The sequence below is a fragment of the Cyprinodon tularosa genome, unplaced genomic scaffold (genome assembly GCF_016077235.1).
Source record: "Cyprinodon tularosa strain WSP-4 unplaced genomic scaffold, ASM1607723v1 ctg615, whole genome shotgun sequence".
Taxonomy (NCBI): domain Eukaryota; kingdom Metazoa; phylum Chordata; class Actinopteri; order Cyprinodontiformes; family Cyprinodontidae; genus Cyprinodon; species Cyprinodon tularosa.
Genome location: NW_024039358.1, coordinates 342,882 through 362,019, shown reverse-complemented (window position 1 = coordinate 362,019; position 19,138 = coordinate 342,882). Strand labels below are relative to the sequence as shown.

General features: G+C 34.8%; 2 protein-coding genes across 3 annotated transcripts in view; one reads left to right on the top strand and one right to left on the bottom strand.

The window, feature by feature from the left end:
* Positions 1–1,571: 1,571 nt before the first annotated feature.
* ift27 (intraflagellar transport 27 homolog (Chlamydomonas)) lies at positions 1,572–10,496 on the bottom strand. Its single transcript, XM_038307596.1, has 7 exons — positions 10,324–10,496; positions 9,443–9,522; positions 4,310–4,369; positions 3,157–3,216; positions 2,857–2,974; positions 1,926–2,035; positions 1,572–1,841 (listed from the first exon to the last, which is right to left on the bottom strand). The coding sequence occupies exons 1-7, from the start codon at positions 10,355–10,357 to the stop codon at positions 1,737–1,739; spliced, it is 567 nt and encodes a 188-aa protein (XP_038163524.1). The 5' UTR covers positions 10,358–10,496; the 3' UTR covers positions 1,572–1,736.
* A 504-nt stretch (positions 10,497–11,000) lies between these two features.
* Positions 11,001–19,138, top strand: part of LOC119798247 (synaptogyrin-1-like) — a 38,429-nt gene continuing 30,291 nt past the window's right edge. Inside the window, exon 1 of one of the 2 annotated variants that reach the window (XM_038307607.1) lies at positions 11,001–11,400. In XM_038307607.1, the coding sequence (XP_038163535.1) occupies positions 11,299–11,400 (102 nt within the window). In that variant the 5' untranslated portion in view covers positions 11,001–11,298. The remainder of the gene's footprint in view (positions 11,401–19,138) is intronic. The other variant, XM_038307606.1, reaches the window with a different exon arrangement.

Here is a 19,138-nt window from a genome sequence, read left to right as displayed (position 1 = left end):
AATGGTCCAAGATAAGAGGAAGTAGTATCTTTCCACTCGTTATAACCAGACAATGCAGAAAATTGTCTATGAACCTATAAAACATTAAAACTGTAGCCTAACAAAATTTCTCCATGATTAGATCAGCGAATCAACTAAGGATCAGAAAATAACCCAGAAAGAAGAGTCTACTTTTGTTGTTAAAGGAAAGTGACAGTTCAACAATAAGGAGAAGACTGAACAAAAATGCTGACTAAAAAGAAAACAAAAAGCACCTTACTAAAAACTTTTTGGTGGATTTGCACCACATTACTTTTTGTGTAAAAATAATATTCTAGAAGGAGAACATCTCTATTCTCCCACTCTGCAGAATTTGAAAAAACTTTCACCTTTAGAAATAGGTTACTCCACGACCTGCCTTTAAAACTTGGCCATGAGAGGTTAAGAAGCTAGATCTCTGCCTACATTGGATTGAAGCACATTCAAATTACAGAAAACCTTATCAGATTCTTTTTTTTATTGATATTTATCATACATTTGTCATGATACATATAATTTTTTTCCCCCCTGCCCTACTGTGATGTCAGGGCATAAAACAAGATCTTTATGCTCGACCAGTTAGCCAAATGCTTTATGGCCACTGTACCTTCTGAAAGGTGACGCAACCAGTTATTTGGTTTATAAGGCAGGTTGGTTTGTTCAGGAATCAATAAAAAATGTATAGATTTTTTTTCTATCATACTTTTAAAATGCTATTTGCAAAGGTATTTCTTTCAAAACTACATAATTTACATTGTTTTCGTTAAATGAGAGAATGTATTTTGTCATTGGTATCTGCTTACCTTAGATTTTATTTTTAAAAACACAAAACCTTGGACAGAACTAATTATTATTATGAATATGGCTAAATATTTTTTTTCTCCTGAGTTAAAAAAAAACAAACATTTGATGTGTTGTGCTTGGGTTGTAACACTGCTTTAAGTTTAAAATTCTCTAACCAGACCAGTTTCCTCATTGCAAATGATGTGATATAAAACCAACAGTGTGCCTGGCATTTAACTGGACTGGCCTCATTTGAGAGATGGCAGCTGCTCTGAGGCAGAGAGAGACAACAAGTACGTTTCTCTGACCTGGTTTGAATGGGAGGGCGCTAATTAGAATGGTGATTACTGGTTGTGAGCGCCACACTGGGGACAGGACAAAAAATATCAGAAGGCCTGGAAATGAGGACTTAACAGTGCAACAAAAGTACAGGCAAAATACACAGCAAAACGGAAAAATACAGAGAGCAGAAATCAGATAGAGATCTGTTTCTTGTAAAAAAAAAAATTTAAAAAAAATTATTAAAAGCAAACAGATTTTCCTTATTAATCCAACTAAATTATAATACAAATTAGGAAAAAACAAAATTGGGAACATCTATGCAGACAAGTGAGATCAAATAAAAAAGGAGGAGGTATTGGGTGTTGTAAGGCCTTATTCTACTCTAAATAACTTACTTATTGTAATTTAGGTAACATTATTACTGTAAAAGCAGACCTTGCTATCTGATCATAGAGAATACAAAGATGAGAGAGAAAAAAAACACAGGCTCTTTTATCAGTCCTTTATTCACATCAAAGTACCCAGAAATCCTTTCTGCATCCTTTTCTGAAAATCATATTATTTTAATGTCATTTCCTCATTTTGTGAAGTCTTAATGGTTTTCAGCTTCTTCTAGGTTTATGTAACCGTGGTGAAGAAGCAGAGGCAGAGGCTTAGTCTGGGCTGAGGTTTTGGATGGCCTCTCGCCGATCCTGGTAAAGAGAATAGAAAGCTTGGGCTAAACTTAAGAGCGGTGCAGCACAGTTCTCCCTCTCTTTCTGAAAGAAAGTCAACACATTGCTTTATGAATAACTTTTTCAATAACAGTTCAGAATGAAATATGTATTTTCAGCTTAACTCACAGCTGATGTCTCATGATACTCCAGTCCGTGGCTTTGGGCCCACTCTTTGGCCACAGATGATTGTACTTCCCTTCTAGCTGAAAGATCTGACTTGTTACCCAAAAGTACACCTAAAAAGTAAAAAAAATTATATTATAAAAATCTGACGTAAGTTTGGAGTAATGTTGGCAAAACAATATTAAAATGCTTCTGCAGTTGTGAAGGACGTCGCTGATAAAAGGAGGCCCAATGAAAGGAACAGTAGAAGATATGGTACATAGTTAATGTTCCCTAACGGAGAGATAAAACAATTATAAAACTATTTTTGTTTATTTTTACAAAATATAGAGGTAGTTAAGCATTTTAGGCAGCAGGGTTTTTAGTTGAAAACTAACCAAAAAGAAATTTGAGAATTACAATTCAGCAATGCTCATTTTCAGCTAGAAATAATCAAATAAATGATTTACTTTCATAATTTAAGATTCTCTATCAGTTTAAAATATTCAAAAAGCCTATTTATGTCTATAAGATCTTTGGAAAAGTTACTTTATTAGCTTTAATTGCCATAAGAAAATGAGACTGATACAATAATACGATCAGAGCTGGAAGAATATGTTTTGAACAACACACAACTGTCAGATTCTTATGATGTTCATAAAAACATTTATCAATTTCAAAATTTAAAGAATAATTTTTCCCCACAAAGCAAGAGAATCATCATCCAACTTGTTGAGATTTTGGTAACATCCTTCTTTAGGGTAACCTTCAAATTATTTATTGAGCTCTAAGCCGTGACTTCCTAACCCAATATTAATATTAAATCATGTGATACTGTCCAGGCTCATTTATGTTACTTAAATAAACAGAATTTCATATGTTTGTAATAAACTAACTCCATCTCAGTAAAGGTTTTTATGAGGCTATGTATGTTTTGTCCTTGAGTGTTTTATACCTGGTATCTGGAGACCTTTGCAGTGTCCGTGGACTCTTTCCATCCAATAGCTGCAGTTAGCAAAAGACTTTTCATTGGTCAAATCAAACACCAGACACAGCAAAGATGGCTGCCCCCACTGTAGAAGGCAAGATGACGAATGGCTGTGAGTGATACAGCAGGAGATTGCAGAGAAATTCTATCTACTTAATTTATTATATGCAAAGTGAACAACAGTAAAGTAGCTCTCCTGTAGTCTAAAAGGGCATTTAGGTCTAGATGGAAAACTTCATTAGGAAAAACTCCAGAACAGCTTCTGACCATTTTCTCACAGCTCTCCGCTAGCGTCTCCTTCCCTGCAGAGTCTAAGATATAGAGCTCCTAGAAGAAAAAGAACAGCACTGGTGTTACCTGCAGAGATTTGGTCAAATTACATGGTTTAACAAAAAGATTCATCTTACCCTTCAGTCCTGCTATATCGCTTAGTGAATACTGATGTGGAACTAACAATGTTACATGTCTGAGGAAACTTTTTTTCTCACTGAGTAATGGTTTCAAGCTCTCATTTTTCAACCCTTGTTGATTTAGAGTTTAGAAATAGATAAGTATTTTGAACAATGTCCTGGTACCTAACACATTTTCTGCAGATTTCTAACAGATTATTTTTCAATTTATCTTGGTTTCAAACTATTTGCAATAAAAAGTTGCAGGTGAATCACTGTAATTCTATCTCTATTGCGGTTCAGCACATGGATTTAGAATGTCTTGAGTTTTTTCTCTCTAAATTTCAAACAAACAAAAGAATTGATCACTTCTTATTGGAAAACTGCAATGCTTTTCATTCAGAGATAACAAAATACCCATTCAGAGTCAAAAACACTAAACAACAAAAAAAAAAAACGATCAGTTCCGGTGCGGAGAGTTTGGTTTTTAAGACAAATTCAGAGGAGGGCGAAAAAAAAAGGGGCTGGAAAATATAGAATCAATACTCAAGAAATAATTTTATAGCTCATCTGCTGTGATTGTTCCTTCAATTTACATACGGTTGTGCTTGAAAGTTTACATACCCTCCCTTTAAAGGAAATTATAAAGTCACACTGGTATTTCAAATAACACAAAACTGAAAAAAGCACAAATGGCTACAAATGTACTAAGTGATAATACTGTAAAATAAAACATCTATTTTGAATTTGGATTAGAAAAAAAATATTCTAAAAAACAAACTTTCCCAGACAAATTAAAGCGCCGTTCTCACAATGAACGAAAATGCTTGTCAACAGGTGCAGAAGTCTGACTGAACAGTTCCTGAATTTTACAGAAAACAGCTGATAAGAAATATAGATGATGTCCGGCTGTGATTACTTTATTCCAAGGACTGCTAAAAATCTCTGCATCTCTGCTAGGAAATTAGGTTTTCATGAATTCTACTGTAACCCTCTGTAAATCCTAAGGATTCATATCTTCATTGGCTTACCACGGAGTCGTTGGTCTCTGGGATGTTGATACATTTCATCAGTAGTTCCACTCCTGTTGTCTGACAAACAAACATAAAAACATTATCTGTAACATCACAGGAGGGTTAGCTCAAATGCTTTTTGCAGTTTCAAACACCTTATGTTGAGATACCAAAAAGGGAGAGAAGAAGGGAGCAAAAACCAGATGTAAATGAGTTGTCTTTGCGCACAGCATCCCAGCAAACTGCCTGTGGTGATTTATGGTTCGTGCCAACACAGAGACATCACTAATTTGCCGCCCGACTTGGCCTGAATGCAAATTCCCTACCTTGATGTTCAAATCCTTGCCAAACCTCTGGTACTGTGTCTCATTTACTTTAAATCCAATTCCTGATAGTGTCTCAATAAAGACAAATGCACAAGAAAGAGGAGGAGTGTAGCTCTGAACAGCACTGTGCCAATGAGCGTTATGACAAGGTTAAGATCCCACTGTTTTAAGGTTAAATCCAAGAGTGAAGGTTTATGAAACCAGAAAGTTTATTCAGTGATGTCAGCAGCAATACATATACAAAATGGAAAATACGCCACCTGTAGCTTTAAGGGTGTTTAAATCTATATGCATTTAGGTTTGTGGCTTGATCTCTAAACAATATAATTTTTCCACTTCCATGGACTCAGTATGTTACTTATAATAAATCCAGTCAGCAGACAGTAGATCATCTAAAATGGGGTCAACATGCAGCTCCTGAGGTGCAAGTGGCTCTTTGGACTCTCTACAATGACTCTTAATGACTTATAAAGTCTTATAAATAAGCTAACTATTGGTTTTGGATATAGTATCATTGCAAATAGCCATCTTAGAAGCATTACCTGGTTTTTTTATTTCATTTTCACAAAAGAATACAATTTTAATGACTAGAAATGTGTTTTAGGTCTATTTTTTTTGTTATTAGCTTGAAATTTATGTATTTTTTTTCTTTCTTTTTTTTAATTTTTAAATCTAATAATATATTATAGAAGCAAATCAATGCTTCCTTTTTATGAAATGTTCTATGCTTTCTCTTATTTTAAAACCCCAAATTACCAAAACTCTGTTGGTTGTCCAAAATGGCAACAGACTTACTACAACAGATATTTCAATAAAATTATAAGTTGTGTTTTATAGGAAGGTCATCTAATATTTGCAGCACCTTTTATTTAGCGGTACTCGAGGCAAAATGGCTCTTTGGATTTTAACGTTTGCAAAGCTCTGGTCTAAAACTTATAGGCATAATTGAGCAGGGATTCACTATTTTCATCTCAATCTCATTCCCACTATGGAGATAAAAAGCAGGAAATAAGTAAGTGTAAATAATAAGAGGATGGTGTATAAAAAGATTAGATTGGTAACAAGGCTAGTAACAGACTGGTAAAAATGTTATATATGTGGGCGCCAGTTTTCATATCAAAACTTTAAAATTTTCCTGATTCAAATATCCATACTCCTATGTCCTTTATGTAATACAAATACAAAAATGAAATACAAATGTTCATTAACATTTAAAGGCATTTGTACAGTAGTGAGGCTTTAAATGTGGAACCTATAAAAACCGATGGATGGATGGATGGATGGATGGATGGATGGATGGATGGATGGATGGATGGATGGATGGATGGATGGATGGATGGATGGATGGATGGATGGATTGATGGATGTATGGATGGATGGATGGATGGATGGATGGATGGATGGATGGATGGATGGATGGAAAAAGACTTTCATCAATTTCTATCCTCCTCCTGACTTTTCTAGACTAGAACCCTGCCATAGTTCATTTTCTATAAATTTGTTGATTAGCAATTCCAGTTGACCTTGAAGGAGAACATTTTTAGGTTTTCTCAACATCAGCATATAACTCTAAATTGATCTGATCTCTGCACCTTACAGATAACGAAGCATTTCAAATGCAAGAGACCGAAATCTGCAAACACCCACACATACCTTTCACAGTCACTGCTTCTGTGAAATACAAACACACCCAGTTTCAGATCAACATTTACCTGATTTATACACAGTCACAGTTCATAACAAGATTCCGCTGATACAAATACACACACAGAACATGCTGCAGTCCCACCAGAGACTGGTTTAATGAGCTGGTGTGATGCATAGGAAGCTTCTCGCTGGAATGTCAATGAGGGCCTATTAGCAACAAATAAGCATGGAATATTGCTACCAGGCTGTCTGACATTTTCAAAGGAGGACGTGAGCAGAATGGCAGACGGCTGCGGCTACCCTTCAACATCAAAAGTTAAACAATGTAAAGGATGATTTACGTAAACAAGGAGGGATGCTTCTCATCATTGGCCTCTTTTTTACATTAGTTGAATAACAGAAACCCTTTCTATTTTTTCCATCAGTAATTTGATCTTCAGAACACAGGCCTTTTACACAGACAACAGCATAGATATTAAGTAAATTACAGAACCACAGAGACAATAAGCCAGCCAGTAGGTCATTCCACTTCGGTCTTGATTTTACAGTGAAATAGTTTATTTTCTATAGATATTTCTATAGAATGGAGAACTGATTTGTTAAAACTAAGACATACAATTTCTGCAAATAAATCTGAATTCCCTACTGCATGTGTTGCTGATTTAGCAAATTTACTACGTGCTTTACTACTTACTCATGTAGGAATAAACTGAAGGAACTAACCAGGTGAACTCACTTCACTTCATTGTGTTTCAAAATGTTGTAATCAGATCTAAACTTTTCTGTTCTGTTTCTGATCAGCTAAAACTCTCTTTTTATGCCCATTTTTGTTCTATTTAATTCTGATAACAGTTTACTACTTTCCAGATTAAGATGCATCAAAAACATGTGATAACAGCATGAAGACATTCAGACATATTTTACCATCTACGTTACCTGTTAAAGTGACTTTATTATCAATGTTCTTGATACCTCAGAATCCCACTATGCTGAAGTAGCAAAGCCAGAACAAATAAAAATTTATTGATCTCTTCAGTATTATGAGTCCCTGAAAACATTTATTTATTTGAAAAGTATAAATGACTTAACACTAGCATTGAGGTTTTTATATATATATATATATATATATATATATATATATATATATATATATATATATATATATATATATATATATATATATATATATATAATGTATATGTTCTAAAAATATTTTCACTGGGACATAGTAGTAAAACTAAACTAATCTCTCTTTAGATTAATCAAAAAATGTATAAATAGATTTATCAATTTAAAATAATTGATACCCATAGCCCTATACTCAAAAAGTCATATTAATTATAATGTTTAATGTAGTCTTTTACCAACAAAGTTTGTAAGATCTAACATCCAATACATAAACTCTCATGATCTTAATCCAATGCTTGGATCTTCTGACATTTAAAATAAACTGATAAAAATGATGAACACAAAACTTAAACAAAAAACACATGACGTGACATGTCAGCCTATAAATACTACTAGGTAGTTATTATTAAAACTTGTTTTATGTGTTTAGTTTTGGCTCGTTTCCAGTTATTTTCTATAATTAATCTTAGCTTAATAATTTCAAGAATAATCTATTCTTGTGTCGTGATCAGCTGGAGCTGAAGCAGAAATATATTTGATTGACTCCAAAAAGCTCACTTTGTGGTGTACTGGTCCAAGGCCTTTCAGGCACTTCGGGCCTCATCTTCATAAAGTTTGCATGCCTTAAAAAAAGTAGAAACCTGTTTGTATACACCCTGCAGAGTTGCATTTCCAAATTAGCATGTGCAAACTTTTTTGCCGCGTTTGCCTTCATCAATATGCAGATAATATCGTTAGGACTTGGTGCTGCAAATTCATGTATTGAGGATATGCAAATGTAAACATTTACCATGTGAGCGATTCTCCAAATCTGAAACCCAACTGCTGCAGTTTTTGCAGCTTTTTTAGCACTTCTTAAGGTCAGTTGAAAACTGACATGCAAAAATATCTGCAGTCTTTGTTGCCAAGAAGAAGAAATGGTAATGATAGAGGATATAGAGATTTTATGTGCTCATGTAAAAATATTTGCATTGTCAGAAATAAAAAAGTAGAGAAACATTATTAAAGAAAAAGTGTCTGAATGCAGCAGGAACCCAGACAATCTTTATGGAATTGAACCAAAATTTAAAAAAAAGTTACTGAAATTAAGTATTGTGGCATAATTTAATTAAAAAAAGCCATGGTGGAATGAACATCGCCTACTCCGTGCCACAAGGATTATTTTTATCTCTCAGTTTAATTAAACATAACTGTGCACCAAGCACATATTTTTACGTAGTGCACAGTTATCTATTGAATTTTTAAGCGCCTATTCTGCAGTGTATTATGTCAAGTTGTTGATAACAACTTCCTCTTGTTTTTCCTTATATTTTCATTTAATTTTAGTTATTTAATTTTTTGTTATATTTCATTTAAATTTTCATTGTTTATGTTTTGTTTTTTTGTTTATACCTATTTCAGATGCAGTATAAATATTATTTAGAAATGTTCTTGCTATTATTTTTTTAATAATAATCATTATTCTTCATCTCCATGGCTTTGAACCTCATCTTTCTTTTACGGCAACTCTCAAACTGTCTGTAGAACATGAAATCAGTATTCCTTTATTCACAAAAACAAAACTGCGCACGTAATTTTGCGGCTCTTATTCTGAAACTTTGAAGATCAGCTCCTTAGCGTAGGAAATAGTTGGCAGCAATAAAATCCATAGTTTACAGAGTCATCAAAAAAATGCTATGCTTTTTATATGGAAATGAACCATGAAAAAATAAATAATAATTCACTGGCTAGATCAAAAACATAGGTCTCTTTATTTTTCTATAGATTGTGAGATGGAAGAAAACTTCTCATGTCAACTTTTTGCATTTCTGTTCCACAAACAGAAATAGTATTTCCAGTTAAATATGCAGAAAACAGTGTTTTATCTCCTTTAAAAAAAGCTTTATTCAATACATTGTTCTGTTTAATCAGATTGAATTAAAATAAACCATTCTGTCATGTACCAGATGTTTTAGAATAGTTATACCAATGTTATTAGTAAATGAAGTTCCCTGGTCTATATTAGGTGACAACAACACATGATTCGTTGACATTGTGCAACTGCTCTTACCAAGCTGTAGTTCTTCTGGAACAGGGATCCATCACTGTAGAATGTATGACAAAGAGAACTTTTCCCTACTGCTGCGTCCCCTGTGTACATAGAAATAGATTTACAGATTTAGTTTTTTTGGTTTAGCAAAAATATAGATAAAATAGCTATAAATTATTTAGATGTGACTTCTATAAAACACTATATGGTATGAAATTATAGGCACCAAGCAGTATCCCTCTGCTAAATTAGGACAATATATATTTATTTGTAGTGGAATATCAATGACTTCACCATAGATACACTAATGATCAAAAACAAATAATTAAAATAGATTTAAAATATATTGCAGTTATATTTAACTCATTTCACTTTTTATCTCATATTACTACATATTATCAAGTTAATTAAATTACATGTTGTAGAATCATTAGATTATTGCAGTGTTTCTGGTGTGCTTAAAGTTAACACAAATCCTCAGCAGATCTCCATTTGTTTTGCTTTTTGATTGTGTATCTGTACATTTTAACATGCATTGTTATTGTTTTGAACAATCCCTAATTACCACGTAGATCCCATGAGTCTTCTAAAACAGATACGAGCTCAGATTCAAAGTAAAAAAAGAAAAACCCTGCATACCATTAATAGGCTTGTAGCATAAAAGCTTACTGGCTGTACAAAAAACATGCCCTGCAATGTTTTGGTGGCATTTCAGCTTGTAAAGCGAAAAACACACAATAGTAAATAACTTATTAGAACACGTGGAGAAGGGGTGGTATATCCATAGCACTATAGGAAGTGTTAAATAAAGATGAAGCAGATGTTTGCCTGATTCTTTAGCTTTAGCTAATGTAAAGAGGCTAAACGGCATCGAATCGCCGCTAATATTTAACAAACCTTACCGACAAACAGACATCTTGCCCTCAACTTCACCATTATATGAAAAGGTTCGAAACCTCACGTGAAGATGCTAAGATTCTTTAAATAAATCGTCCATTAGTGCTTAGATCCCTTGCCTCGGCAACAAACAACAAAACTTGTTTCTTAGCAACCATTCCTCGTAAGCGCTCATTGGTCCATTCCACTACTGCGTCATCAGCTATATCGTGCTCCTATTGGCTATGTGTGTTGTTGGTATAACTCCCCTCAGAAGGTCTTGTAAGGCACAGCTATCGTTAACAAAAAATATTTTAAGCACATAAGCTTTTCTGCTGTGTTTTTCAGCCATTTGCCTACCAGAGAAAGCCGACTGATAACAATTAATTTAAGACATTAATTAAATAAGAAATAGCTGAAAGACGAGTCCACTTTGAGTTATGGTGTTAAATGTCCACTAGAGGGTGGAAAATCTACCGAAATAAGAATAAGACTAAATTATAATGATATGCATACACTTATTTTTTGTACTTTTAATGTAGTATATCACCTTTACTTTATACTTCCGAAAACAATCAGTAATTGAAATGCATATTTTTAAATTAACAAAAAGGGAATTGATTTTAGCCACCTTATAAGTGCTTTTCGCCTGCTGTGTGTGGAGAAGCGCGCTCCTGTAGCAATAACATGATCCGCGCAAGGCGTGACAGCGGAAGCGCGTTCACGTCTTGTGGCGCTACAGCATTATCAAAACACTGGAACACACCTCCAGCAAGACGTTTCAGAGCAATTTAGAATATACATAAACACAAAGTAAAAACAACAGTGGATTATTGTGCAACAAGGATTTTTCTTTCTCGTATCCATTTGGAGCAGAAGTGCTTTTATTTTTCTCTCCGTATTTATCTGGTGCCCTACACACCTTGTGCCTTTGAAAAAAAAAATAAAAATCAGCGGGGATCATCTGAGAGACACGGCTGTCCAGAGAGGGGAGGAGGACAATGGAGGGGATGCAGGCATACGGAGCCGGGAAAGCCGGGGGAGCCTTCGACCCTGTCACCTTCCTCCAGCAACCCCAGACCATTCTGCGCATAGTATCTTGGGTAAGAATCTGTAACCAGATATGAAAAGTGGATTTGTTGTTAATTCACGATCTCTGATTAGCAGTAGTTCTTGCGTAGGCCTCCTCTGGTGAGGACACTTGCAAAAATTGTGTGAAATTAAAATATGATTTCTAGGCCATTTCCATTTTAATTTTGTGTTAAATGTAAGACAATAAGTTCACTAATAATAAACACTACTGTTTTTTTTTATTTTTGGATTGAAACTCTAAACGTGATGACATACAGTACTCTAGTTATTCTGAAATATCTTTAATAATCTATTTTAAATAAATATATATACACAAATATATATACATACAGTGGTGGTTCTAGACCAAATCTACCAGGGGGCCAGTGTTTTCATGGGGGCACAGAAAAGTATATAAAAAGCAGGGCAAGGGATTCAATATATATTAAGATGGCTACATTAAGTGAAATTTCTATTCAATTAGGTTTTTAGTTTATTATAATTATTTGTCTTATTACATCAATATACATTCAGAACTTAGGAATTTTACATATTTTTTACTTTAATAAAATTAAAATAACCGTTTTCTATTAAATCTGAATTGAATTTGAAGAACAACTGATAAATTCAGTTAAAAATTAATGCATTTTCTTAAGTCTTGAAAAAAACACCAGGCAGATGGAAACTGGGATCCTATCTCAATACCACTGAAGCTATCACTTTAATATTGCTAAGTAAGGTGATAGCTAAATAAGGTGATGCTAATTATATAAATAGTAAAACATTCCTACCAGTAACCATGTCTGTTCCAGCACAGATCACCATTAGAACTTCTTTGAGTATTATGTCTGCAGTACAGGGGCCAGGATATGATCTATAGGGGCACATATATATATATATATATATATATATATATATATATATATATATATATATATATATATATATATATATATATATATATGTGGAATAACATTGTACCAGTATTAACTATTAATATATATTAAGATAAGATTGAAGCAGAATAGGGGCGCACTGAATTTAGAGTTTTTCAAGCCAAGTTTTAAGTATTCTGATACTACCAGTCACAGTTCAGGTCAGAGAAACAGTTGGGAATAGCAGCTGTTGGTTTTAATGATTTGAAACTCAGAGTATCTTTTGTATTTAATCAATTTATTGTGTTTGTGTTTATCAATCTAAAGTATGTTGATCTACCTTTTGCACAAGGATTTATTTTTCACCTACATCTATGCCAAATAAAATAAATAATTAAATAGTTTGTAATTAAGTTGTAATTAAAGAGTTTAAATACGTTTTTTTTTAATTTTTTTTTTATTTAGTCACATTTATGAAAGAAATCAAGATTAGGTTTAGGAAAATCCTGATTTAAAATGTTGAGTTTTACCCAGGCATCAATCCTCATCACTTGCCATGTTGAATCTAATTTTGTAGCTCTCTCAATTTTGTGAAGAATGCCTTTTTTTCTGTCAATGTGTTTATTTGTTAGCCATGGATATCATGTGATTGCAGGTCATGGGTTTATCCACTGGACCATATTATTATTTATCAGACCTAATTTCTTCAGTCACAAGGTGCGGCTTTTTAAAATAACTTCTACTCACTGAACTCTTTCGCTTTCCTTTATCTTACAGTCAAATACTTCAGTGTATATCCACAGCTTGTCCTAATTTAAGTAACATGAGGCATAACTTTCAGAACGGTTTACAAATAAAAAATCTGAAAAGTGCGGGCTGCAATTATGCATTTTGACATTGTAATCCATTAACCTGGAAAGAGAATCTGTAGACAACTATTACCTTTTTCAATCTACCCATCCATCCATCCGTCCGTTTGTCTGTCTTATTAGTATCTTGGAGTTCACTTTAACTAGACTGGACACAACATCTATGCTCTTTAAGGAGGCTCAGAACAGACCTGGTAATAAAGCAGAGGTCTTTTGAAGTCCTGTGGGTACTCCTAAATACCGTATTTCACTCTTTAATCACATGAACAAATTCAAAGCATGGCATGTTGAAATAATGGCCTATCTGAGAGAAAGCGGTTCTGTCCTATGATGCCCCTGGACACAGTACAAGTAGTTGGAGACAGGAGGACAATTTTTAAAAAGTACATTACTGTTGGAAAAGGTTTCCTACATACCCCATGCATGAAGCTGTTGCAGAGCTGGAGAGTTCCTTCAGTGATAGACTGTAGTCTCCTATGTTAACACCTAGAAGCACTAAGGAGCACTTCCATAGATCCTTTCTCCTTTGCCGCTATTAGGCCAAATAACTGTTTGCAACCATGCAAAAAGTTGCACAGGTTATTAATCTGATCAAGAATTATTTGCACTGTTTGTACTCGACACACCATGTGTCTTACATATGTTGTATCTACACAATATTTCATACCTAATATAAAAAATGTTTTTTGCTACAATCACTCTTTTTGCAGTTTTCTGCCATTGCACATATTTCCCATCCTCCTACTAACTTACTATTGTTGTTTTTTTCTTTTCATTTAATTTTTATCTGAATTTTAGTTATTTTAAATTAAACACATTATATGCATGACTTTTCCTTTCGCTATAGATGTATAGCTAAACTTTTAAGATGTATTATGTATTATTTTGTTCCAAATTTCCCCATGTAGTAGTATTCTATTCTATTCTTGAACATTGCTATTAATCAACTATAAATTGATTTGTCATTAAATCAGATCATTCTAATCTGGATACTTACAAGAGAGTGGGAGAAGTGAGTGCCTAATGTGGTACATTTTTACCATGCAACCTGCTATGCTGCTTTTTGATATTTTTAAAAAAATATTAAGGGTTGATTAAATGTTTTTAATAAGGCTACAGAATTACAGGGTTATTTTATCATTAAATGCGCCGCATTAAAGTGTCACCAGAGCAACAACACATCTCCATAGTAACAGCCAGGGGCGGAGTTGTGATGTTTTTTATGATGGAGTTAATACTCAGTCTGCTGCAGTGTGTGTGGGAGGAAACTGTCTGCTGATCGAATGTCCCTGGAATGAAGACATCAAACAGGGATGGAAAAACAGAGTAGTTTATGAATGGTGGTCCAGGGCTGTCAATGTCCCAGTTGTTGGCCATATGAGAACTGACTGCTAAGGTGATAATGAGTGTGGGTATGTGTGATTCAACCCTGAATGTGTGTTAAGATGCATATTGGAGCAGAGAAACAGGCATAACAGTGACAGATGAGAGGAATGTACCCTGTGTAAGATCACAGGCTATATAAAAGAATATTAAAGAACAAGCCAAGCTGTTTCAACCTGACTTACTGATCAGAAATAACACATTTTGCCTTATTATTTTACTTTCATCTGTGTTTGAAAGAGCTTCACCTTTCTAGCTGGGAGTATGAGCAGGATTCCTGAAAATATGCCTCTGTACAAGGATTTAGGTCACTCCCAAGTGATTATACATGTTAATGGGTTTTTAGTTTAGCCTTTTTTTATTGTCAGAATTAATCATGCCTAGTGCAGCAGAAATACAACACATTTCTGTTTGTCAGTGATTTAATTTGGCAGTGATGCTTTTTACTCCTCGTTTATGAAAGAAAACCCCACAATGGTCACAGAAATAACTTGAATCTGACTAAAGTAATTATAAATAAAGAATCTATGAAAATGAACAAGTAAAATTCAGACATTGAATTTCAGTGATGATTTAACAGAAATATTTTGTAAAATTAACTCATGAAACTGGCTTGTGCAAAAATGATGGTTCCCAGGGCAAAAACTAAAAATAATGTCACCAAAGGGACATGTTAAATCAAGGTGTGTCCACTAATTAGCATCACAGGTGTCTACAATCATGTAATCAGTCAGTGGGCTTATATATATGGCAACAGGTAGTGCTTGTTTGGTGGCATGGTGTATACTACACTCAACATGGATACAAAGAGCTTTCTAAGGAGATAAGGAAAAATTATAGACAGGAATATGAAAGGTGAAGGCTATAAAACAATTTCCAAGCAGCTTGATGTTCCTGTGACTATAGTTGTACATGCTATTATTCAGAAATTTAAGATCCACAGGACTGTAACCAACCTCTCTAAATGTGTCCGCAGGGGCAAAACTTAGGAGAAATCAAAGAGACACGATATGAATGGTTACAAAAGATACCAGAAAAGCTTCTACAGAGACTAAAGGTTAACATAAAGCTCAATTAATGTTGGTGACAGATTGCACCATCCGTCATTGTTTGAGCCAAAGTGGACTTAATGGGAGACAACCAAGGAGGACAGCATTGTTAAAAACAAATCATATAAAAGCCAGACTAAAATTTACCAAACCACATGTTGACAAACCACAAAGCTTCTGGGAGAATGTCCCATGGACAGATGAGAGAGAAATAGATTTTTCCCCTAAGGCACACAGGCTCTATTTTCACAGGCAGAAATTAAGCATATCAAGAAAATAGGACTTCCCCTACTGTAAAACATGGAGGAGGCTCTATTATGCTGTGGGGCTGCTTTGCTTCATCTGGAACAGGGTGTTGAATATCTGCAGGGTACAAATAATCTAGAGATCAAGGGATTCTATAGAGAGAAAGAAAGACAGCTTTGTCTCAGTCGCAGATCATGGGTCTTTAAACAAAATAATGGGCCAAACACAGAGTTACAAAACCCCCAGAACGGCTAAGAGAAAAAAGCATTGGACTATTCCGAAGTGGCCTTCTATGAGCTCTGACCTAAATCCTATTGAGAATCTTTGAAAGCAGCTGAAATGTGCTGCATGGAAATGGTACCCTTCAGAGACGTGGCAGCTGGAGCCGTTTGCTCATGAGAAGTGGACAAAAATACCTGCTGAGAGGAGCAGACATCTCACTGAAGGTTACAGGAATCATTCGATTGTAGTGATTGCCTCGAAGGTTGCATAATAAAATATAAAATTAAGACTGCCATCATTTTTGTCAAGGCCTATTTCATGAGTTTAGCTTCAGAATTATGTTTGTTGAAGCATGTTTGAAAAGCAGTCAGACTTCCTTTTCTTCATTTTTATATACTTTTTATAGGTTTGTTTTGGTATTGCCCCCAAAAAGCTAAATCTAGTTTCAAGATACCTAACATTTCCAAAAAGCACAGGTTGATCTCCTATATCACTGTATACCAAAGTCATTTTTTAAGACATTTACAATTTTTTTTTATAATCATAGAACAAAAATGGCCAAAGGAATTTTCACAAAAACTTGGTGGTTATCTTCGGTATGAAACCTCAGACTTATGTTATCAATATGCTAATAGTTGACCAAAGTGACTTATGGGTAAAAAGGTATAGCTGACCTTTTGCGTTTTAAAAAACTATTTTAAAATCAGCCGTGACATCTGAAATGTTCAAACATGCTAAAAATTTTAATTATATTTCTTAATTATGTCTAATAAAAATAATTTAGATATCACAAATTCTATTGTAACTATGCAGAGAAGTATTAACCTAGCAGCTTTATCTTTGCTTCATTAGCACGAAATGCTACTAAACTTAATACTCAACTTCAGAGAATGGCATTTATTAACTCCAAAAAATGTTGCTTGGTTATGATGTGTCAAATGTTAAAAATAATATGATAAACATAAATACCTTTACATGTTAGATATAGATATATTTATTTTAATCATAAACATTAAATAATATTTATGTGTAAGTCATTTGGAATATGATAGGCAAACTGCTGAAGCTAAAGAGGCTCATATAGTGAGGGTTAATCATTTTTTATAACATAATTATGCCACTTATGGAGCATTACTAATATTAATTTTGTTCCTGACATAGACATTGGCATTTGGAAATTTTTGGGGAATTTCTTGATAGACTGAGTATTTATTATGATTTTTTATTTACACTATATTGCCAAAAGTATTTGCTCACCTGCCTTGACTCACATATGAGCTTAAGTGACATCCCGTTCCTAATCCATAGGGTTCAATATGACGTCGGTCCACCCTTTGCAGCTAGAACAGCTTCAACTCTTCTGGGAAGGCTGTCCACAAGGTTTAGGAGTGTGTTTATGGGAATTTTTGACCATTCTTCCAGAAGCGCATTTGTGAGGTCGCACACTGATGTTGGACGAGAAGGCCTGGCTCTCAGTCTCCGCTCTAATTCATCCCAAAGGTGTTCTATCGGGTTGAGGTCAGGACTCTGTGCAGGCCAGTCAAGTTCATCCACACCAGACTCTGTCATCCATGTCTTTATGGACCTTGCTTTGTGCACTGGTGCACAGTCATGTTGGAAGAGGAAGGGGCCAGCTCCAAACTGTTCCCACAAAGTTGGGAGCATGGAATTGTCCAAAATGTCTTGGTATGCTGAAGCATTCAGAGTTCCTTTCACTGGAACTAAGGGGCCAAGCCCAGCTCCTGAAAAACAACCCCACACCATAATCCCCCCTCCACCAAACTTTACACTTGGCACAATGCAGTCAGACAAGTACCGTTCTCCTGGCAACCGCCAAACCCAGACCCGTCCATCAGATTGCCAGATGGAGAAGCGCGATTCGTCACTCCAGAGAACGCGTCTCCACTGCTCTAGAGTCCAGTGGCGGCGTGCTTTACACCACCGCATCCGACGCTTTGCATTGCACTTGGTGATGTATGGCTTGGATGCAGCTGCTCGACCATGAAACCCATTCCATGAAGCTCTCTGCGCACTGTTCTTGAGCTAATCTGAAGGCCACATGAAGTTTGGAGGTCTGTAGTGATTGACTCTGCAGAAAGTTGGCGACCTCTTCGCACTATGCGCTTCAGCATCCGCTGACCCCGCTCCGTCAGTTTACGTGGCCTACCACTTCGTGGCTGAGTTGCTGTCGTTCCCAAACACTTCCATTTTCTTATAATACAGCTGACAGTTGACTGTGGAATATTTAGGAGCGAGGAAATTTCACGACTGGATTTGTTGCACAGGTGGCATCCTATCACAGTTCCACGCTGGAATTCACTGAGCTCCTGAGAGCGACCCATTCTTTCACAAATGTTTGTAAAAACAGTCTGCATGCCTAGGTGCTTGAATTTATACACCTGTGGCCATGGAAGTGATTGGAACACCTGATTCCAATAATTTGGATGGGTGAGCAAATACTTTTGGCAATATAGTGTATTTATATATATTACTAAAAACTTCTGATGGTTGGGCTCAATCTTTTTTTGGAATAGCATTTTTATCTATTGACCTGGTAAATGGTTCATTTTTTCTATAAGTTATGTTTTGGGAATATTTTCGTAATTTTATTAAGACCAATTTATTTTTTTTTATTTTTTGAATATTGAGCAAGTACCACTAAAAGTATATTCAAATATCTTCGGAACCGGGTCGAATCGCTAGTTGCTTACAATTCTTGTCTGCTTCATATATTTTCTATAGGTTATTATTATTTTAATGAGAGCGCTGCAGCTTCCCCACATGTTATTTCACTCTTATGATCGGATAGCCACAAAAAAAATCTACATAATTGTGTAGAAACTAAATGTTCAGTGTTTTAACTATAGCTTGTTTGAGTGGCATATGTGTAAAGCAGTAGACTGTGGACTGACTATCAAAGTAGCTTGACAATTTAGAAATCTGTTATGAGCTGGTTCTGCCTGTGTTACACTATGAATGACAAATGAGCAAAACACAAAAGAAATGTTATTCTACAGTTATTCATAACAGATGTTATGTTAAAATGAATAAAATAATATAGGCAGATGAATTTAAGGTGAACTCAAGGGTCATTTTCAGGCTTTACGTCACATGAGCTATGAAATA